Source organism: Physeter macrocephalus, chromosome 2 (assembly GCF_002837175.3).
Source record: "Physeter macrocephalus isolate SW-GA chromosome 2, ASM283717v5, whole genome shotgun sequence".
Classification (NCBI taxonomy): Eukaryota; Metazoa; Chordata; class Mammalia; order Artiodactyla; family Physeteridae; genus Physeter; species Physeter macrocephalus.
Genome location: NC_041215.1, coordinates 120276405 through 120300743, shown reverse-complemented (window position 1 = coordinate 120300743; position 24339 = coordinate 120276405). Strand labels below are relative to the sequence as shown.

General features: G+C 41.5%; 1 protein-coding gene across 4 annotated transcripts in view; it reads right to left on the bottom strand.

Annotated features, from left to right (window-relative positions):
• The window catches only part of CYP27A1 (cytochrome P450 family 27 subfamily A member 1), a 42364-nt gene extending 25495 nt beyond the window's left edge, over nucleotides 1-16869 (bottom strand). The window contains exons 1-3 of one of the 4 annotated variants that reach the window (XR_008619156.1): nucleotides 16396-16869; nucleotides 6806-7035; nucleotides 1838-2675 (exon numbers count right to left, since the gene is read on the bottom strand). Coding sequence is in view for 1 of the 4 variants with exons in the window: in XM_028481927.2 (XP_028337728.1) it covers nucleotides 15749-16018 (270 nt within the window). In the remaining 3 variants the exon portion in view is untranslated. Of the gene's footprint in view, nucleotides 1-1837; nucleotides 7036-15748; nucleotides 16052-16395 lie in introns of those variants that run through there. The other 3 variants (XR_008619155.1, XR_008619154.1, XM_028481927.2) reach the window with 3 other exon arrangements.
• Between the last annotated feature and the right edge of the window lie 7470 nt (nucleotides 16870-24339).

Below are 24339 nucleotides of genomic sequence, written 5' to 3'. Positions count from 1 at the left end.
GTCATTTTTCACTTCCCTGACTCTTTTCAAGCCCCTGCCATCCCACACCCCACTCCCTCACTCTCCCTTTAAAACGCCAGTCACCTCTGCACAAATTGGAAAGGCGTTAATCTCTTTCCCCTACTGTCAGTAGTTCCTGCATAAAATCTGTTTTCACCACTTTAACTAATGCCCAACTGTGCTTATCTTTGACAGTTGTGTGGACCTTAAGAACTCAAAACATAACACTAAGTCAAAAAGTGGAAACAATGCAAATATCATCAGCAGATGGATGGATGAACAAAGTGGGGTATATCCTTATGATGAAATATTATTCATCCATTAAAAAGGAATAAAGTACTGACACATGTCAGTATGGATGTGTCATACTGTTGTATGTATGTTCATCCATACAACATGGATGAACCTTGAAAGTATCATGCTAAGTAAAAGAAGGCTTTCACAGTAGATTACATATTGAATGAGTCCATTTATATGAAATGTCCATGACAGGCAAATCCATAGAGACAGAAAGTAGATTAGTGGTTGCCAGGGACTGATGAGGGAATGAGGAGCGGGGAGTTCCTGCTAAAGAGTATGAGGTTTCTTTCTGGGGTAATTAAAATATTCTAAAATTGATGTGGTGGTGGTTGCACAACTCTGTGAATATACTAAAAACCACTTAATTGTTCAATGGGTGAGTTGTATGGTATGTGATTATATCTCAATAAAGTTCTTACAAGAAAAAAAAACATTAAAATCATCTAAAATCTCCCCTCAAAAAAATTCATACTGCATTGCGATGTTCTATTCTCCTACTTAGAGCCCTGTTTGGTTTACTGATAGTGGGTTCCTTAAGGAGGCTCTCAGCACAGAAAAACAACACTAAAACAGCAAGTAAACAGTCCTGAGGACAAAAGTGAACTCACAAATACCAAGTACTGTTTTGCCAGTGTCAACAAACCTGGCACGAAAAGCTGGCAGCCATCAGGTGGATAAACAGAAGGAGAGATGTAACCTCAAGCACAGGCCTCTCTTTTGCCTACACTGACCAATGACAGAAAGAAGGCATCATTCAGGGTCAAAGGTAAAGAGGAATCCAGCTGGCACAGCCATGACTCAGTGCTGTCCAAGTGTCAACAGGAGTTTAGCCCCAACCCCCTCAACAAGAGGAATTCACATTTCCAAGTGACAGAGGGTGCTAAATAACTAACAGCATTCCCAAGTTCTCCTTGCTCTGAACCTTGTCTTGAATGCTCTTCTCTAAGATCAGACCAAGCCAGAGGCACCATTTGAACTCATGATGAGCAGAATTACTTGTATTTTTTATTATGAAGATTTTAATGTGGATAATTAAAGAAAATAACATTATAAACACCCATGTACCCTCCCTCCAGAATTAAGAACTGTTAATATTTGTCATATTTGCTTCAAATCTTTTTAAAAAATGAAAACATTTCATAAAATAGATAGCTAGTGGGAAGCAGCCGCATAGCACAGGGAGATCAGCTCAGTGCTTTGTGACCACCTAGAGGGGTGGGTTAAGGAGGGTGGGAGGGAGACGCAAGAGGGAGGGGATATGGGGATATATGTATATGTATAGCTGATTCACTTTGTTATAAAGCAGAAACTAATACATCATTGTAAATCAATTATACTCCAATAAAGATGTTAAAAAAATACGTCAACAAAAAAAAAAAAGAAAGAAAAGAAAACATTTCAGATTCAAAGTCTTCTTCTTATCTTTCCCTTTGCCCTCCCTCCCCAGAGCAACCATTATCTTGAATTTGAAATGTGCTCTTTCTGTCAATATTTATATAATTTTACTACATCACAATGATAGCCCATATTATTTTCATGTGGTTGTTAATTTATAAAAATAGTATTCTACAGTACATATCATTCTATACTCAACTTTGGTTCTGAGTTCTAATTTTTTTATTGAAGTATAGTTGATTTACACTGTTCTGTTAGTTTTTGGTGTACAGCAAAGTGATTCAGTTATATATAATAACTCAGATTCTTTTCTCATATAGGTTATCACAAGATATTGAATATAGTTCCCTGTGCTATACAGTAGGTCCTTGCTGTTTACCCATTTTATATATAGTAGTGTATATCTGTTAATCCCAAGCTTCTAATTCATCCCTCCCCCTGCCAAGTTCTATACTGAGATATAAAAAGTTTGTGCGTTCATTATGACTATTGCATAGTGTTCCATTGTATGAATATGTCACAATCTATTTATCCTGCTGATGGGCATTTAACATGTTACTGAATTTTTGATTTTACAAACAAAGCTGCAAAAAAAAATTTTTTGTGCATGTGTGCAGCCATTACTTCAATATTTATAAAAATGTCTGCTTTTATGCAAGACAGAAGCACTGTCATAAAAAGTTACAAAGATATGTACCAGATAGGTGGACAGTAAGAATTTTCCTCTGATTTTGTACCAGAGAAACAATGGGCTGAGAGTAGAGGCAGATCTAAGGGTAATCCAAGAAAAGGCCTTGCCTGGGACGCCCTCAGAGAGGCTGTTAGGAAAACAGAAGCAGCACCCCCAAACTGCACCCCTCACACACCCAGAGGCAAACCTCAGTAAGCTGTGCACCTTTGCCTGCAAGCTGGGATGGTCTGGACTGGAACAATGAGGGTATTCAAGAACAAGGAGGAGATGACCAGCAATGGACGCAGAGCTAAAAAGAGGATGCAGATTCAGAAGTGGACATCAAAAGTAAGGACCCAGAGCCAAACAGGGGTACAAGAGGAAAGGCCATCAGAAGATCTCAAAATATTATGCTGGACCAGGAAGCACTAGGTCAGCCATGCTTTATCTCTTGCTCTCCATTCTTTTGTTGTTGTTTTTAAAATGGTAAAAGGCAATATATACGTACACTGTTAAAATGCAAAGGGTACAAAAAGACCCAAAAGATGGTGAACTATGCCTGGGCAGGATAAAGCCAGAGGAAACTCTGGTGGAGGTCCATAGAAGTCTTGCAATATAAAGTAAGTTTTGGGACTTCCCTGGTGGTGCAGTGGTTAAGACTCCACCTGCCAATGCAGGGGACACGGGTTCGAGCTCTGGTCCAGGAAGATCCCACATGCCGCAGAGCAACTAAGCCCATGTGCCACAACTACTGAGACCGCGTGTCACAACTGCTGAAGCCCACATGGCTAGAGCCCGTGCTCTGAAACAAGAGAAGCCACCGCAATGAGAAGCCTGCTCACCGCAATGAAGAGTAGACCCCGCTCACCACAACTAGAGAAAGCCTGCGTGCAGCAATGAAGACCCAAAGCAGCCAAAAATACATAAATGTATTTTTTTTTTAAAAAAGTAAGTCTTCCTCCTAACTCTCATCTCCAGACTCCAAGACCTCTACAGAGAGGCAATCATCATTACCAATTTCTTATGTGTCCTCCCAGGGATATTTTATGCACATACAAATCTATCTATCTATCTATCTATCTATCTATCTATCTATATATATGAATATACCCCTCATACTTTTTATCCACAAATGATGGCATATTATATAGTTTTGCACCTTACTTTCTTCCCATCTCCAAGCAATTCATATTAATATGCATAGATCTGCCCCTTTTATTTTATTTTATTTTATTTTATTTTATTTATTTTTTTTTTGCGGGATGCGGGCCTCTCACTGTTGTGGTCTCTCCCATTGCGGAGCACAGGCTCCGGACAGCGCAGGCTCAGCGGCCGTGGCTCACGGGCCCAGCCGCTCCGCGGCATGTGGGATCTTCCCGGACCGGGGCACGAACCCGTGTCCCCTGCATCGGCAGGCAGACTCTCAACCACTGCGCCACCAGGGAAGCCCTGCCCCTTTTATTTTTAATGGCTGTGTAAAATTCCATTGTATGAATGTACTGTAATTTATTTAATTAGTTCCCTACTGGGATATGTAAGTCATTCTAACGTTTCCCAATCAGAAATATTGCTATCTTGAAAAGTGTGTAATATTTCTTTGACCACAAATTTTATCTGTAAGATAAAAATTCTGGCAGTGCATTTGCTAAGTTGGTATGACTCACACTTTATACCTTAATACCTAGTTTCAAATTTCCCATCCCTGAGGCTTTAAAGCGCTACATTATATTCCACCAGACTCTCAAGGACAATCTGTAAACATATGCCAGATGAGACTGAAAAACACTCAAGCCAAGTCAAGGTAACTGGAGGATAATCTCTGGAAGGCTTGATGGTAACATGAGTACTGAGAAAGAAAATCCATCTAATCAATGGTATTAGCCAAACTGATGAAAGAATGTGTTAACAGGATGGGAGTGGCCATTACAAAACCCAGAAGAAGGAGCCAAAGAGCAAAAATAGGCATTATTTATCTCTGAAGAGAGAGAGATACTTAATCTAATGGACAGGCACCAGAGAAGCACATTCAACCAGGTTTCTCCAAGGTCTAGATGAAATTTTTTTCCATACAATTCTACTGCTTTAGTTCTGGGGTCCCTGCACACCAAGCAGTCCACTAATGTAGTTATTAATTTCTCTCCCTAGGTACATGGATTCTAGGAAGAGGTTAGGTGTATTAAAGAAGGCCACATATTTTTTGACATCTCTCCCATCAATAGGTCAGGTCTACATCTTCTTCTCTAGAATCTGGGTGGGCCTTGTAACTGCTTTGATGTGTAGAATACAGCAGGAATGATGCTATGCCAGTTTCCAGAACCAGGATTTAAGAAACTGGCAACTTCCACTTTCTATCTCTTGGAATATTCACTCTGGGGGAAACCAGCACCTGTAAGAAGTCTGACTATGCAGAGACCCCCATGCTGTGAGGAAGCCCAGGTTAGCCATGTGGTGAAAGAAATAGCCATTCTGGCCAAACCAGCCCAGGCATCCAACATGCAATTGAAGAAGCCATCTTGGAAATTCCAGCCCCCGCAGATATGACATGGAGAAAAGCTAAGGAAGCCAGCCAAAAACCAGACCCGAGGCCTAAACATATGGCCCCACTTGAGCCATCCCACCCATCTTCAGCCATTCAAACTAAAGCCCCACTCCACTGTGAAGCAGAGATAAGCCATTTTTGATGTGCACTGCCCAAATTCCTGACTCACAAAATCATGAATATAACAAAATGTTGTTTTAAGCCACTATGTTTTGGTATAGTTTGTTAGGTAGGAATAACTAGAATAGGGAGCTTCTATGTGATGGGGTATAAGATCCCTGGGAGGGCTAACTTTTGTAAATAAATACTCCAATCCACAATTTGTTTCTGTGTGTTTGGCCAATATGGGTCAGTCCCCAATAGTCTACCCGTGCTGAATGAACTGACAAAATTTAGTTTCTGAACCTAGAAAGCTAAGACCTGATGGGCCAGCTTGGGCCAGCTTGATCAATCTGCCCACCTCCCTCACTGTCTCTTTTTCACTCTATCTTATGTCAAACAACTCAGATCAGGGAGCTGAGAAGAATCTCACAAAGAAGTTTACCACTAGATGTAGCTACTGCTCAGTACCACCCATAGCCCTTTGACTGGTACGTGAAATGTATTCATTCATCAAACATTATCAAGAACCTCCCCTGTACCCAGAACTGTGCCTGGTGCTAGGGGACACAGAGCTGGGAAAGACATAGGCCCTCAGAGGTTCACAGCCCAATCTCTAAGCTATATAAACAGGTAATGGTAAGAAACATGTGCCCTTAAATATGTGACAGACTTAAAGGGAGAAATAGATAACAATATAATAATAGTAGGAGACTTTAATACCCCACTTCACCATCCACACAGAAAATCAATACAGAAACATTGGCCTTAAATGACACATTAAACCAGAAGAACTTAACAGACATATACAGAATATTCTACCCAAAAGCAACAGAATACATTCTTTTCAAGCACACATGGAACATTCTCCAGGATACATCAAATGTTAGGCCACAAAACAAAACTTAATAAATTTAAGAAGACTGAAATCCAATCAGGCATCTTTTCCCACACAATTGTACAAAACTAGAAATCAACTGCAAAGACTTCCCTGGTGGTGCAGTAGGTAAGAATCCACCTGCCAATGCAGGGGACACAGGTTTGAGCCCTGGTCCGGGAAGATCCAACACGCCATGGAGCAACTAAGCCCGTGCGCCACAACTACTGAGCCTGTGCTCTAGAGCCCACGAACCACAACTACTGAGCCCGCGTGCCACAACTACTGAAGCCCATGCGCCTAGAGCCCGTGCTCTGCAACAAGAGAAGCCACCGTAATGAGAAGCCCGCGCACTGCAATGAAGAGAAGCCTGCGCACTGCAATGAAGAGTAGCCCCCACTTGCTGCAATCAGAGAAAGCCCATGTGCAGCAATAAAGACCCAATGCAGCCAGAAATAATTTAATTAGTTAATTAATTAATTTTTAAAAAGAGAAATCAACTGCAAGAAGAAATCTGGAAAATTCACAGATATTAAACAACATGCTACTGAACAACCACTAGGTCAAAGAAGAAATCAAAAGAGAAATTTAAAAAAATACTAAAGATGAATGAAAATGGAAAACACAACATAGCAAAACTTAAAGTGAGGGGTGCCTGGGAAAAGGAGGCTGGGGCCTCGAACATCTGCTTGAGGAATTTAAAGCTGATTCCCCAGGACCTGCAGGGATTCCTGAGCAGGGGAGCAATTAATCAAACATGCTTTTAGGGGCACTGACATGGCAGTGTGCATGGATAGATTGTCAGGGCAGATCAAGCAGTAAGGAAGATCAAGCAGGAGGGAACACCCAGACACCACCCCTTCCCAGAGTCTCTATGGGGCTGCTCATGCTGCCAGCTGAGCTGCAGACAAGCAAGGAGGCTGACCTGGTGGTGGAGCTGCTGGAGCTGCTGGAGCTGGAAGGGATATCCTCTGCGCTGGGCAGAACAAAGCCCGCCAGGTTCAGAAGGTCACGGATCATCTGGCCTTTGATGCTGATGTCCAGTGGAGGTTGGGAATGGAGGCTTCAGGGAAAGGATGCAAAGAATGGCAAAAGCCAAAACTTATGGGAAGCAGCAAAAGTAGTTCCAAGAAGGAAGTTCACAGCAATAAATGCCTACATTAAGAAATAAGAAAGATTAAAAAAAATAAGAAAGAAAGAAAGAGAGAGAAAGATCTCGAATAACCGAACTTTACACCTCAAGGAACTAGAAAAAGGAGGACATATTAACCTCAAAGTTCATAGAAGGAACCATAAACAAGACGAAAAGACAACCCTCAGAATGGGAGAAAATATTTGCAAATGAAGCAACTGACAAAGGATTAATCTCCAAAATATAAAAGCAGCTCATGCAGCTCAATATCAAAAAAACAAACACCCCAATCAAAAAATGGCTGGAAGGCCTAAAGCCACAACAGTGAGAGGCCCACGTAGCGCAAAAAAAAAAAAAAAAAAAAAACTACAATGAGGTATCGTCTCACACTGGTCAGAATGACCATCATCAAAAAATCTACAAGCAACAAATGCTGGAGAGGGTGTGGAGAAAAGGGAACCCTCTTACACTGTTGGTGGGAATGTAAATTCATACAGCCACTATGGAGAAACCCCAATGTTCATTGCGGCACTATTTACAATAGCCAGGACATGGAAGCAACCTTAATGCCCATCAACAGAGGAATGGATAAAGAAGATATGGTACATATATACAATGGAATATTACTCAGCCACAAAAAGGAATGAAATTAGGTCATTTGCAGAGTCGTGGATGGACCTAGAGTCTGTCATACAGAGTGGAGTAAGTCAGAAAGAGAAAAACAAATATCGTATATTAATGCATATATGTGGACTCTAGAAAAATAGTATAGATAATTTTATTTGCAAAGCAGAAAGAGGTAGACAGACGTAGAGAACAAAAGTATGGATATCAAGTGGGGAAGGTCTGGGGGATGAATTGGGAGATTGGGATTGACAAATATACACTATTGATACCATGTATAAAATAGATAACTAATGAGAACATATTGTTTAGCACAGGGAACTCTACTCAGTGCTCTGTGGTGACCTAAATGGGAAGGAAATCCAAAAAAGAGGGGATATATGTACATGTATAGCTGATTCACTTTGCTGTACAGCAGAAACTAACACAGCATTGTAAAACAACAATACTCCAATAAAAATTAATTTTAAAAAGTTAGTAGAAGGAAGGAAATAACAAAGATCTGAGCAGAAATAAATCAGAGGCTAAAAAGACAATAGAAAAGATCACTGAAACTGAGAGATGGCTTTTTAAAAAGCTAAACAAAATAAACAAACCTTTAGCTAGACTCACCAAGAAAAAAAGAGGACTCAGATAAATAAAATCGGAAATGAAAGAAGAGACGTTACAACTGATACCACAGAAACACAAAGGATCACAAGAGACTATTGTGAGCAATTATATGCCAACAAATTGAACAACCTAGAAGAAATGGATAAATTCCTAGAAACATACTTTGTACCAAGACTGAAGCATGAAGAAACAGAAAATCTGAGCAGATCAATTATTAGTATAAAGACTGAATCAGTCACCAAAACCTCCTAACAAATAAAAGTCAAATACCAGATGGCTTCACTGGTGAATTCTACCAAATATTTTAAAGAAGAGTTAACACTAAACTTTCTCAAACTCTTCCAAAAAAAAAAAAAAAAAAAGAAAAATAAGGGGAGGGGACAATTCCAAACCCATTTTATGAGCCTGGAATTTCCCTAATACTAAAACCAGACAAGGACAGTACAACAAAAGAAAATACAGGCCAATATCCCTGATGAACATAAATGAAAAAAATCTTCAATAAAATATTAGCAAACCAAATTCAACAATACATAAAAAACAACAAACAAACAAACAAACAATAAAAACATTCATCATGATCAAGAGGGATTCATTCCAGGGATGAAAGGATGGTTCAACAACTGCAAATCAATCAACGTAATACAACATATAATAAAATGAAGGATAAAAATGATAAGATCATCTCAATAGATGTAGAAAAAGCATTTGACAAAATTCCACAACCATTTATGATAAAAACTCTCATAAAACTGGGTATGGGGCTTCCCTGGTGGTGCAGTTGTTAAGAATCCACCTGCTAATGCAGGGGTCATGGGTTCGAGCCCTGGTCCGGGAAGGTCCCACATGCCGCAGAGCAACTAAGCCCGTGTGCCACAACTACTGAGCCTGCGCTCTAGAGTCCACGAGCCACAACTACTGAAGCCCACGTGCCTAGAGCCTGTGCTCCGCAACAAGAGAAGCCACCACAATGAGAAGTCCCCACACTGCAACAAACAGTAGCCCCTGCTCACTGCAACTAGAGAAAGCCCATGTGCAGCAACAAAGACCCAATGCAGCCATAAATAAATAAATAAATAAGTTAGAAAAAAAAACTGGGTATAGAGAGAATGAACCTTAACATAATAAAGGCCATATATGACAAGCCCATAGCTAACATCATAGTCAATGTTGAAAAGCTGAAGGCTCTTCCTGTAAGATCAGGAAAAAGACAAGGATGGCCACTCTTGCCACTTTTATTCAACATAGTATCGGAAGTCCTAGACAGAGCAATTAGGCCAGGAAAAAAAAAAAAGCATCCAAATCAGAAAAGAAGAGGTAAAACTATCACTATCTGCAGATGACATGATACTATATATCGAAAACCCTAAAGACTCCACCAAAACAACTGTTAGAACTAATAAATGAATTCAGTAAACTTGCAGGATACAAAATCAAAATACAAAAATCAGTTTATTTCTATTCACTAATAACAAACTATCAGAAAGAGAAATTAAGAAAACACTCCCATTTATGACTGTATCAAAAAGAATAAAATGCCCAGGAATAAATTTAACCAAAGAGGTAAAAGACCTGTACACTGAAAACCATGACATTGAAGAAAGAAATTAAAGAAGACACAAATAAATGGGAAGATACTCCACGCTCATGGATGGGAAGAATTACTATTGTTAAAATGTCCATACTACCCAAAGCAATCTACAGATTCAATGCAATTCCTACTAAAATTCCAATGGCATTTTTCAGAGAAATAAATAAACAATCCTAAAATTTGTATGGAACTGAAAATGACTCCGAATAGCCAAAGCAATCTTGAGAAAGGAGAACAAAGCTGGAGGCATCATGTTTCCTGATTTCAATCTATATTACAAAGCTATAGTAATCAAAACAGTGTGGTATTGGCATAAACACACACATATAGATCAGTGGAACAGAATAGAAAGCTCAGAAAAAAACCCACACATATATGGTAAATTAATTTATGACAAGGGAGCAAAGAATATATAATGGAGAAAGGACAGCCTCTTCAATAAATGGTGTTGGGAAAACTGGATAGCCACATGCAAAAGAATGAAATTGGATTACTATCTTACACCATACACAAAAATTAACTCAAAATGGATTAAAGACTTGAACTTAAGACCTGAAACCATAAAAACCCCAGAAGAAAACATAGGTGGTAAGCTCCTTGACAGCAGTCTTGATGATGATTTTTTGAATTTGACACCAAAAGCAAAGATAACAAAAGCAAAAATAAACAAGCAGGACTACATTAAACTAAATAGCTTCTGCACAGCAAAGGAGACCATCAACAAAATGAAAAGACAACCTACCAAATGGGAGTAAATATTTGTAAATCATATATCTGATAAGGGTTAATATCCAAAATATATGAAGAACTTATATAACTCAATAGCAAAACAAACAAAATCCAATTAAAATAGGGGCAGAGGATCTGATTTGACATTTTTCCAGAGAAGACATACAGATGGCCAACAGGTAAATGAAAAGGTACTCAACATCACTAGTCATCAGGGAAATGCAAATCAAAACTACAATGAGATATCACCTTGCACCATTAGAATAGCTAAAAGACAAAAAAATAAGAGTTGGCAAGGATGTAGAGAAAAGAGAACCCTCATGCACTGTTGGTGGGAATGTAAATTGGTGCAGCTACTATGGAAAACAGTATGGTGGTTTCTCAAAAAATTAAAAATAGAACTACCATATGATCCCACAGTCCCACTTCTGAGTATTTATCCAAAGAAAATGAAAACACTAAACTCAAAAAGATAAATGGACCCCCATGTTCACTGCAGCAGTATTTACAATAGCCAAGACATGGAAGCATGGAAGCAACCTAAGCGTCCATCAATGGATGAATGTATAAAGAAAATGCGACGCATGTGTGCACACACCCAGAAATATTATTCAGCTATAAAAAAGAAGGAAATCCTGCCATTTACAACAACATGGATGGACCCTGAGGGAATTATGCTAAGTGAAATAAGTCAGACAGAGAAAAACAAATACTGAATGATCTCATAAGTATGTGGAATCTAAAAATTAAACAAACCAAAACAAAACTCATACATACGGAGAACCGATTGGTGGTTGCCAGAGGTGGGCATGAAAGGAGGGCAAAATGCATGAAGGTGGTCAAAAAGTACAACTTCCAGTTATAAAATAAATAAGTGGGCGTTACAAGATTACATCCTGGGATGTAATGCACAGCATGGTGACTATAACAACACTGTATTGTATATTTGGAAGTTACTAAAAGAGTAAATCTTGAAAGTTCTCATCACAAGAAAAAAATTTTTGTAACTATATATAAAAAAAAAGAAACATGATACATGAAATGACAAATATGTACAGGAAGCATTAGGGAGACACAGGAGGGGTCACCAACCCAGGCAGTCCACAATGAGAGCTACAGAATAGACAGCTGATCTCATCATTCTCAGGGTCAACACCTTTGAAAGATATCAATTTGTTACATAAATTTACATATAAATTTAACATATGTTCACATTTCACTTTTTCAGCACTCTTGTCATTATTTTAGTTAGAAAAGAGAAAGGAATTGGCATTTATGGACTAGCAAGGCTTTCACAGGTCCCAATTCCCACTCCAACCCCTTAAAGTCCTTCAATGCTTCCCTAAGCTGATTTTATTAATTTTATGTGTGATACGCAATTTTTGACAACTGAGGGTGCAGGAGACATTATGGTCAGCTGTCCTTATATCATTTCCTGTCCTCTTCCTTGTGCAGCAGCCGCCTGTTTAGGTGGCAGGGCCCCCAACCCCAGCTTTAGGAGTAAGCCTGCATGAGTCTAAGCTAGAGTACACCTATGGCCACTATGATGGATTCAGGAATGGGCAATTAACCCAAGCCAGTCAACTAAGTGCTGTGAGACAGCAGAGCCAAGAGAACTGCAGAAGAACAGAACTGTGGCTTTGATGGTCTCGTGAATCAGTAGAGCAAACTATACCTGAAGGGCACACAACTATTAGACTTTTCCATTATAGGAACCAATAAAGCTGCTTTATAGTTTAAGCCGGTGAGAGTGGCAACCAAATGGATTTGAACTGATACAAAGTGGGTCACTGGAAGCATCCTCTTTCTCAATAGGGGTATTAACTGGCTTTTATAGATGTGCAGCACTCCGCTGTTTACTAACTCACACCAGCCACATGTAGTGGGAAGGGCTAAAATATTTCCCATGGAGCAGCCCAGGTTCATGTGATTCCGGATCTTTGGGATACAAAGGCTGGAGCCAGGAGGCTCTGCAAAATTCCAGTCCGGCCTCTCCTTTAAAAGTCCACACAGGGGGACTTCCCTGGAGGCGAAGTGGTTAAAAATCCGCCTGCCAGTGCAGGAGACACAGGTTCGAGCCCTGGTTTGGGAAGATCCCACGTGCCGCAGAGCGACTAAGCCCATGTGCCACAACTACTGAGCCCACATGCTACAACTACTGAAGCCCACAGGCCTAGAGCCCGTGCTCCACAACAACAGAAGCCACCGCAATGAGAAGCCTGCGCGCCACAACGAAGAGTAGCCCCCGCTCGCCACAACTAGAGAAAGCCCAAGCGCAGCAACGAAGACCCAATGCAGCCAAAAATAAATTAATTTTAAAAAATAAAATAAAAGACCAAACAGGGACTTCCCTGGTAGTCCAATGGTTAGGACTCCATGCTCCCAATGCAGGGGGCCCTGGTTCCATCCCTGGTCAGGGAACTAGATCCCACATGCCACAACTAAAAGAGCCCACATGCCACAACTAAAAAGATCCCGTAGGCCGCAATGAAGATCCCAACGAAGATCCCGTGATCCTGTGTGCTGCAGCTAAGACCCGGCACAGCCAAATAAATAAATAAATACATATTTTTTTTAAAATGAAAAATAAATAAATGGCCACACACTCCTAGCTTTCTCCTGCTTCCTCCTCCACTTCCTAGGGCAGTCGAGAATTTCTTGGTAGTTACCACTGCAGAGATAGTCCTGAGCAAAACCTCCCAATAAACTTTCCCTGAAAAATGGTGAGAAATCCTTAGTCCCCACCCTTGGGGCATTCACTGGGCTGCTCACATTTCTAGAGGTTAAATCAAGCAGGGGAAGCTGTCAGGACTCTGGTTTCTTGGCTTACTTGGTTTCTTGGAGCTGAGCACACAGGGAATAATTTTTTTTAACCATCTCCGAGTGCCTTGTGACCTTCCCACCATGCCTCAGAAACATGAACCCAACAGAGAAGACCCCAGGGGAGATGGCAGCAGCCCAGGCAGGTACAGAGAAACTGTGTTCGGTCTGGACCTTCAAACCCTCACAGTCATTTTCTCCCTCATCATTAACTCCCAATCCAACTTTCCCTGGGGGATGGCTCAGATAATGCCATACCCTTTGTCACCCGAGGCCCTCTCTGCCTCTCCTGTCCAATCCATCCTACTGTACACACCATAACCTGGACAGTGTCCCTTGGAGGCCATCTTCACCCCATGCCTGCTCAATAGCTCACCATGGCTCCTCAGAAGAACCAGAGCCCTTAGTCTGGCCTTCAATATCCTCCTCAAAGGCTGTCGTATCCCAAGTCCCCACAGCTCCTCCTCATTTTTTACTACTGCCCAGCACAGCCACCTGGTGACTAGTCTGTTCATCAGCCCAGCCCAAGGCCTGTCTACTCCTGTCAATCACTGACAACCACACATGTGCCTGGATGGCACACTCGAATCAAAGGTCCCACTCCTCCCCCAGGCCTGGACTGGCTTCTCCTCCCAGGGCACTCAAGCTTTCTTTCTGAAATTAGCTGTTTGCTGATTTGTTTACTCCCTTGTTCCCCCTCTTCCCCAAAGAAGCATTTAACCCCCATGTGGGTATTGGCCACATCTCACTGAAGCTCAGGTCTTGGAAAAATGCCTGGGGCAGAGTGGGTGCGTTAATATTTGTTAATAGTCATCAGAAAGACAAATCCCACATGAATCTCTTCGGTTCACTTCCTAAAACCTCTCCAACTTAACCAACATTGGATTTTCCAGTCTCTGTCCATTGACAGTGGGCGATCCATCCATCCCTGCCTCATATCAGTGTTCCACTGGATAAAACCTTCTTACTGGACATTGATTTCTTAATAAGTACCTTTTCCTTAATGTCTATGATTTTGCTTTCACTCTCTGAGCAATGACATTTTTTCTCCATTAGGGAGAAATTTACCCTGCAAATCGCCAAACCTCTGTAATCCTCCAGAAGCCATTTCCTCTGGAAGAAGTCTGTGGTAGCCGATATCACCATAGATATCACCACAGATAAATAGTGGTTCTATAACATCTGGCAGCTTATACACTTGCATGTGCTATTCTATTACCAAGACAGCTCCCTTCTCTCCCAACCTCTGTCCACTTTATTTTTTTTAATGTTTGAAATATTAATTTTATTAAGAAAGCATTTGATAGTTGTATTAGATCATATAATCAATCACTTCATTTTTAAATGATGTGGCCTGAGGATACAATTAAAATATGGACTTTTCATTGATTCAACAAATATTTGAGCATCTACAAGTGCCAGGCTTGGAGATACAGGCCAAACAGGAGGATCCCTGCTCTCACAGGGCTTACATTCTTGCAGGAAGGCAATATTAAAGAAATGTTTATATTAGCTATAAACATATAACACGGGGACTTCCCTGGTGGCGCAGTGGTTGAGAATCTGCCTGCCAATGCAGGGGACAGGGGTTCGAGCCCTGGTTCGGGAAGATCCCATGTGCCGCGGAGCAACTAAGCCCGTGCGCCACAACTACTGAGCCTGCGCTCTAGAGCCCGCGAGCCACAACTACTGAAGCCTGCGCGCCTAGAGCCCGTGCTCCGCAACAAGAGAAGCCACCGCAATGAGAAGCCCGCCCACCGCAAAGAAGACTAGCCCCCACTCGCCGCAACTAGAGAAAGCCTGCGTACAGCAACGAAGACCCAGCGCAGCCAAAACTAAATAAATTTAAAAAAACATATAACACAGAGGAAGTGAGAGAAAGAAGATGGTGCTTTACAGGAGCACAATAACAGGTGTCTAACCCAGCCCAGGGAAATCACAGAGACAAAAATAAGCGTTTAAGTAGAAGGGTGAAGACTACAGTTCAGGCAGAGGGAAGCTCCTAGACCCTAAGGCGGGGGAAGGACTTTCTAGGCTTAAGGAATTGGAAGAAGTCTAGAATGGGTGGAGTACCCAGTGTGAAAAGAGGAGTCAAGGAGATGAGACTGAATCTCAACCTCTGTCCACTTTAAACCTAACCTCCCAAATCACCTCTAGCCCAGTGCCCTCCTGCTTCATACCACCCCTTGACCTGTTCATTTCAGTTCATAGGCCCTACAGATTCCCAGTGTATGACCACAGCCCCACTCGGTCCCGAGCTAAACGTGTCCTTCACTTTTTGTCCAACGTCTCCCCATCCCCAACTTCTCTGTCCGGGTGCGCACCACATCCCCTGGTCGCGAGGCCCCCCGCTCGGTTACCTGGAGCTGGTGCAAGCGCAGAACGTAGCCTTGCACGAACAGCTGGAATAAGAGACGCAGCTGCCCTGGCCCTGAAAGCTCCTCCAGGCTCCGCAGCCTCCGATCGCCAGGCCCGGTTCCGGGAGCCTTGGCTGCCTGGGCCGCAGGGAGGGCGCTGGGGGTCGCGGCTTTGGCTCTGGCCCCGTGGGAGCCGAGGCCAGGGAGAGCCACCCGCGTCCCCAGCAGCGCCCACCGCAACCTTGCGCAGCCCAGCACACCCATACGATTCATGGCTCGCGCCGCCACGCCTTTGGATGGCGAGTGCAGAGCGCCTGGAACTTGCACAGAGACAAAACAGTAGGGGGGGGGGGTGGTTCAAGGGTACCGGTAGCCCAGGGGAGGGCGCTGGGGGTCGCGGCTTTGGCTCTGGCCCCGTGGGAGCCGAGGCCAGGGAGAGCCACCCGCGTCCCCAGCAGCGCCCACCGCAACCTTGCGCAGCCCAGCACACCCATACGATTCATGGCTCGCGCCGCCACGCCTTTGGATGGCGAGTGCAGAGCGCCTGGAACTTGCACAGAGACAAAACAGTAGGGGGGGGGGGGTGGTTCAAGGGTACCGGTAGCCCAGGGCGGGCCGGACGAAGGTTGACCAGGCCCCTTACTGCTCACTTTTCCTCGCGGTCTTCAGTCCCTCCAAATAGGACCTAAGGGACTCGCAGAAGTCACCCATTCCAACTGTAAGCCTCCTGGCTCGGGGAGGGGCGGAACAACGCCAAGCCAGAAGATGCACGGGGGACTTAGGGGAGACCCACAGAGCGCTGACGATGGCCGCCTCTTCCGCGACTCCCCCACCTCGCACTTCCGCGAACTCTCGAGGAGAACTTGAAGTTCGCTTGGTCTCAATTCCCGGCAGGAGTGCGGCAAAGTTCTCGGCAGCCCGGGAGCCTTCCAAGACGGGGAGGCCGGTTCGCCACCCCAGAGGGCCAGCGTCTCAACTGTCCTCACTTCCCGGAAGGACCAGGAACAGGCTGTTGAGATTAAACCGGCCGCTGGCTTTTCCTGATAGCCTCCTCGGTTGATCCCGGAGTCTGAGGGCTGAGCGAGGAAAGAGCAAAAAATCCCTCCGAGCAAAAAAGCAAAGAGCAAAAAAACCGACCCTGTCTCCAGGGTCATCTGATTCCTGGAGGGAGGAAGCCAAACAAACAAATTTAAATATTAGGGTTATTAAAAAATGCAGTTCTACCCCTCTCCCTCCCCACCACCCACATACTCCCTGGTCTGCTGAGGCAGGATTTCTCAAACTGCAGGTTGAGACCAGATTTAGTGAATGTGACCAAAATTATCTTTTAATAAGATGGAAAAGAACAAAATAGTACAGAAAATATTGCAAGAAGGAAAAGTATTATTTCATGAATTCTTTGTTTCATATATGTATATTCAAAGTACAAGTTTCAAAAAGTTAAAAACATGACTCATACACAAATAAAATAAACCCGAGCTCAAAGCTTATTCAACCCATTAGAGGTAGAACCAGCAGGAATTGATAAAGCTTTTTGTAAGACCATTTGAAGAACTGGTTATTTTCAGGCAGCCAGAGGCAGAAAAGGCGTGTCAAGTTCAAGAGGCAACAATTCGACTGACAGCTGATGTAGCTAGGTCTGGATTTCTTTTTACTTATCCGCTTAGGGGTCATAGAGTTTCTTGACTCTGTGACTGAATATCTTTCATTAGTTTTGGAAGTTTTCAGATATTCAAACATTCCTTTTACCCCATTTATTTTTCTTCTCTCCTAGGACTTCAAATTATATATATGTTAGACTTTCTGACTGTATCCTCCCTGTCTCTTACCCTCTCTTCTGTATTGTTCTATCATTTTGTCTCTTCTAGCTCATTCTCTATTCAGCTGTGTCTGATGTTAAATCTATCCATTGAATTTTAAATTTCTATTATTGTATTTCTCAGTTTTTCAACTTTAGTTTTTTTTCAAATCTATGTCCTTTAAAAAATGTTTCTAGTTTTAAGCCAAAATTCTTAATGTTATTTTTTAAATTAAAAAAAAAAATTATTTATTTATTTATTCTTTGGCTGTGTTGGGTCTTCGTTGCTGTGCACAGGCTTTCTCTAGTTGCAGTGAGTGGGGGCTACTCTTCGTCGCGGAGCACGGGCTTCTCATCGCAGTGGCTCCTCTTGTTGCGGAGCATGGGCTCTAGGTACATGGGCTTCGGCAGTTGCAGCACGCAGGCTCAGTAGTTGTGGCTCATGGGCTCTAGAGCGCAGGCTCAGTAGTTGTGGCGCACGGGCTTAGTTGCTCCACTGGCATGTGGGATCTTCCTGGGCCAGAGCTTGAACCTGTGTCCCCTGCATTGGCAGGCGGATTCTTAACCAATGCTCCGCCAGGGAAGCCCAATGTTATTTTTTATTATACCCTTTAATTTTGTAAGCATAGTTGTTTTAAGGATTATGACCAATAACTCCAATACATGGAATCTATGTGGGACGATTTCTATTGTCCATTATTTCTGGTGGTTTTGTGCATATTGCCATGTTTCTTCCTGGGCCTTGTTTCTTTTGATTGTGTGCCAGAAAATGTATTCATTAAGTTTCTAGTGGAACTAATTTGAAGTTTAGGATGATTTCATTTTCCCCGTGGCAGATTTACTTTTATTTCTGACAGTTGCCTAAAGGCACCCACAATCCAAAATCACCATAATTCAGTTTCAGGGAATGAGATGCTTTGAAGCTGAACTGCAGTCCTTTAGAAGGCTAGTCTATTTCCAGTCCTTAATCTTTCTGGGTCCCAACCCAAAGTTTGGTTATAAGAGATTATGGACTCCAGCTATTCTTCACACAGCCCTGTGAGGCTAAACCATTCAACTTCTCAGCTTCCTCTTCTGAAAATAGGAAATGCTACTAATAGGAAAGTGGTACCTAATGCCTAACTTACCTCTGGAGTTCTGTCTTCTCTTGGTTCTTGTCTGATAGTTCTTTATTACCTTGTTTGTTCTCTGATGCTGATTCCTTCAAGTAAATGCTGGTCATATTTTATTCAGCTTTTCAAGTTATCCTTTGAGAGAGGACTGAGTCAGGTATTAACAGAAGCGGAAATCCAATTTATGCTTTTACCTTTATTAATTCTTTTTCCCCCTCTGGGTTCATTTTCTTGATATATTATATTTTTAACTTTTTTTTTTAATGACTGCTCAGTGAAATTGTATTTCCTAATGAATGGACTTAATGCTACACATTTTCACATCATACTATTTTGGCCATATCCGATAAGATTAAATACGCAATTTCTTTCACTGTCACTCATTTCCCAATAGTTTGTAATTTCCATTTTGATTTTCTTTTTAATCTAAGTCATGCAGGAAAGTGTTTTTATTTACTTTTAAATAGTTGTAGTTTTGTTGTTTGTTTTGAAAGGGACCATTCTTTTGTTATTAATTTATAATGCTATTACATTGTGGTCAGAGTATTAATGATCTGCTTTTTAGAATTACTAAAACATTTTTGATGGTCTAGTACTTGTTTATTTTTGTGAATATTCCATGTGTATTTTTGAAAAATATGTATTTTGTTTATTAACTTATTAATTTTGTTATTTAAACCCTCTGTAGCCTTACTTATTTGTGTCTACTTGATTTGTTAATATCTGAGAGACGCATGTTCAAGTATCCCCCAAATATTATGGATTTGTGGATTTGTCAATTTTTTTGTGTCTTTTCAACAGCTTTGGTTTTACATTTTGAAGATCTGCTGTTAGGTTCATAAAGGTTCATGACTATTATATACTATATATTCTTGACTATTACATATTCTTATATAGCATCTTATAAATTTGAAATATTAAATTGCTTTGGATTTAGTTTGTTTGACTTTAATATTGTTACTCCTACTATTGTTATTCCTATGAATTTGTTTGATATATCTTTTATTCATCCCTCTTATTTTTCAGTCATTCTAGATTATTTTGATTTAGAAGTATCTCTCATAAATACCACGTAGCTGGATTTTTTTTCTTACCTAACAAGAGAATCTTTAAAGAGCAAAAATTATTTTTATAACTTGAATGAAAGTTTAAAAATAAATAAATGAAATGAAATAAAAATTTTAAACATAATGAATGGTGTGACTTCCCTGGTGGCACAGTGGTTGGGAATCTGCCTGCCAATGCAGGGGACACGGGTTCGATCCCTGGTCTGGAAGGATCCCACATGCAGCGGAGCAACTAGGCCGTGCACCACAGCTGCTGAGCCTGTGCTACAGAGCCCGCGAGCCACAACTGCTGAAGTCCGTGCGCCTAGAGCCAGTGCTGCACAAGAGAGGCCACTGCAGTCAGAAGCCCGCACACCGCGGCAAGGAGTGGCCCCCACTCGCTGCAGCTAGAGGGGGCCCGCGTGCAGCAGCGAAGACCCAGAGCAGCCAAAAATAAATAAATTATTTTTAAAGACCATAATGAATGGTAATTCATGGAAGAGGAACTATAAATGGCTCTTTAGCCCATGCAAAAATGTTCAACTTTACTTGCAATGAAAGACAAATCAGAACTACATCAGAAACCATTTTTCACCTATAAGATTGACAAAGATCAAAAGTTTGATACCACTATGTATTTGAGGGTATAGGGAAACAAACTCTCGTCATGGTTTAAGGAAGTACAAATTGCTGCAGAGTTTTCAGAATTTAAACTGCACTTACTTTTGAGCCAGCAGTTCTACTTGTAGGGATTTTTTTTTCTGCGAATATACTTGCACATTCGCAAAATCACAAATATACAAAGATATTTATTACAGCATTGTTTGTACAGATAAAGAAAATATTGGAAACAACCTGAACCAATCAGTAGGGGATTAATGAGATAAATTATAGTAAATTCATGCATTGGAATCATTTGCAGCTTTAAAAAAACAATGATACAGCTCTATGTGTACTGATATACAACAGTTTCCAAGATATAGAATAAAAAAAGCAAGACGCAAAACAGTGGAATGGCAGGCTACAACAAAATTATGCCAGTGTTTGCGCATGCACAGAATATCTCTGGAAGGATACACAGGAAACTTGTAATTGTAGTGGCCTCAGGGACAAAGGTGACAGGGACACAACTTCACAGCATGCTCTTTTGGCTCTTAGAATTGTGTAGTATGTACTTGTAACATGTCAGGTTTGTTTTAAGTGGCTTATTCAAAAGTCACATAGCAAAACATCTTCTTTTGACATTTCTGGAAACTTGTGTCTCAAAGTGATGTCTGGCTATCAGGTAACTTGGTCACTTGGGACCTTACCAGGGCCAAAAAATTTAGTAAAACCAATAATAATGTATTAAACCCGTACATACATATAGTACCTTGTTTTTTCTTTCTTTTCTTTTTTCCCCTTTCTTTTCTTTTCTTTTTTTTTTTTTTGCGGTACGCGGGCCTCTCACTGCCGTGGCCTCTCCCGTTGCGGAGCACAGCCTCCGGACGTGCAGGCCCAGCGGCCATGGCTCACGGGCCCAGCCGCTCCGCGGCATGTGGGATCTTCCCGGACCGGGGCACGAACCCGTGTCCCCTGCATCGGCAGGCTGACTCTCAACCACTGCGCCACCAGGGAAGCCCCCCAACCTTTCTTTTCTATTTCAGGGGAGGGAGGCATCTAGAAAGAAGTATGTTGGGGAAAATGTATATTTGAAGATACCCATGAATTAAGTACGAGGACAAACAGTGTGTATAAAAAAATTGGTTTGAGATTTGAGAGTAGGTTAAAAAACTGGTCTGAGTCTTTCGTTTAATTAACTCATATATTTTTGTGATTTTGAAAATTAAAATAAACAAATAAAAACTTTCTAAGCCTCCTGAACACAGAGAATTTATGTTTACATTGCTTTCCAAGGAATTAAATTATACAGCAAAACAACCCCAAAGTAAAAATCACCCACAATCCCACCACTTATATAAGGGAACAAATTAAAAGACCTCTGCTTTGCTTCCCCAATTATATTCCTTCCAAATGAAGTATTGTTCATAATTTAGTGCATAATCTTCCAGACCTTGTTCTATATTTATATAAACTTTTTTTCACCTGTAGTTGAAAAAAGCATGTTGAAATTTTAATGTGAATTCCCTTAAATATTATAAAGGCTTAGGGCTATTTTTTTTAAATATGCCTATTGACCATTTCTATTTCTTCCATGAAGTCCTTAGTCATATCCTTTGATCTTTTTTTATTGGATTTTCTGTCTTTTCTCATTAGTTTGTTGGTGTTCTTTTTCTACTTGGGGAGATTAACAGATTAACCTCTGTTACATATATTACAAGTATTTTCTCCTGGTTGTCTGTTCTTTATATCCTGGCTATTATTTAGGGTATCTTTTGTTTATTTCTGTGTAGTCCAATCTGGCACTTTTTTTCTTTTTATGATTTCTGGGTTTCATATCCTTTTGAGACTACCCCAAAATTATTAGGGGAAAAACATCCTCCTGTGTTTTACCGTATATGTGATAGTTTCATTTTTCTACCTGCTACCATTTTTTTCACAGTGAGCAATTCAATCTATCTAGAATTAATTTTTGGTTTTGGTGTGACCTAGGGTCTTATTATCTCATTATTCCCACATCATTTAATTAAATAATAACTAATTATTCCAACATTATTTATTAAATAATAGCTCAGGAGTTTGCTGGATGTCCCCCATCTTCTATCTGGGAGCAACATTCTTTAAGTTACAGGACTTAGTGGAAAATTTGATCTTCCATTTCACTCCAGAACATTCCTTTGGTGCCATGTGGCTTTCAGGAGCTGCCTCTGGATCATCCTCTGATACTGCAATGACCACCAGTCCCCCCAAGGGCTACACTCCATCTTCACGGGAAGCCAGGAAAAGATGGGATGAACACACCTTTCTACCTCATGCCTCTTTAGTGTTCATAAGACCAGACAGCACTTGTTCCTTTAGCAAAGAGTTAGGACATTTCCAGAGGGAAATCACTGGGAAGAGAATCAAACATGGTAAATCTCACTTCTCCTTCAAGTTGCACAAAGGTAGGCAGCTGGTAGCCCAGACCTTCCAGATCTTGTGCTTCAGATGCTTCTCCAATAGCTTTCTAACTGGGTTCTCCAACACTTTGGTTTGTTCATTGTCCCTCTTGCATTCTCTTCTTCAAGTCTCAAAGTGGAGAAACACTACCTTCCCTTCCTCAGGAAAACCCTAATTCCTTCCCCAAGGAGCCTGGGTTCTTTTCTTCAAATAAACTTCTGAGTCTTAGCTTGGTAGTCTCATCCAACCCTGAGTTTCATCCATGGTCCCACAGGTGCAGAGGAGATGGGCACCCAGCTTCTGGGAGATGGTAAAGGAAGAACGTCCAGTTCCTGTTTTATTTACAATCTTCTCATCCACGAGCATGGCAGCAAGGTTGCTGGTATGGTTCCTCTACTGGTTGATCTGTAAAAGTAAGCATCTCATCCTAGGTAAATTACTTTTCTTTCCCTTAAAGACTATGCAGTCTAAACTCCTATCAAAGCAAGGATATTTCCTCTCAAAATTAACAGAATTAGTGAGTAAAAATTATTTTGCTGAAGAACAAAGGGCTTGGTTTCTCTCCTGCTTTTCTTGAGGTCTGGGAGAGCTTCTGGCATCACAGAAGGTTTATAGCTCTTAATGGCTGTGCTCTGTGATACCCAGGAAAAAGCACCTGCCTTAGTTAAACTCTTCAAGTCAACATTGTCCTCTGATTTGGGATGCAATGGCACGGCCAATTCTTCCACACGATGCTTCCCCAGAAGTTTGAAATACCACATACATTTTTCCCTTCAATTCTAGTATGTATTTCGATCTATTTTTATACTCTCCTTCCCAGAGATCAAAAACTCTAATAGTTTTAACCCTATAGTTTTAAGACCAGGCCAGAGACCAGAATGGGGGAGTGGTGGGAATTGGGGTAAACTAAAGTATACAGCCCCAGGGGCAGCTACCACCCAGCTCCAGCCAATTGTTGCCATGTGAGAATGTAGGCCTGATGTGACTAGAGGTTTGAATTCTAGAAGAATTTTTATGAGAAAACATCTGGCAGCCTTAAAAAACAAATTAATCAGCTCAAACAAAATCTGTGTGCCGGTTTTCACCCTCTGCTTTATTATGACCCATTTTTCTCTCTGCCTATCCCTGTGCCAGTGCAATCCTGTTTGAAATAATGCTTGTATGGGCTGAACTGTCTACCCCACAAATTTATGTGTTAAAGTCCCAACCCCCAGTATCTCAGCATGTGACTATATTTGGAGATAAGACCTTTAAAGAGGTAATTAAGGTAAAATGAAGTTAAGTGAGCCCTTAATCAATATGGCCAGCATCCTTATAAGAAGAGGAGTTTGGACACAGATACACACAGTATCGAAGACCAAGTGAAGACACCTGAGGAGGATGTCTTCGTGCCAAGGAGAGAGATCTCTGAAGAAACCAACCCTGCTGAAACCTCAGCTGGATCTCAGACTTCCAGCTTCCAGAACTGTGAGAAAATACATTTCTGCTGTTTTTTTTTTGTTTGTTTGTTTTGTTTTTTTTGTTTTTGTGGTATGCGGGCCTCACACTGTTGTGGCCTCTCCCGTTGCGGAGCACAGGCTCCGGACGCGCAGGCTCAGC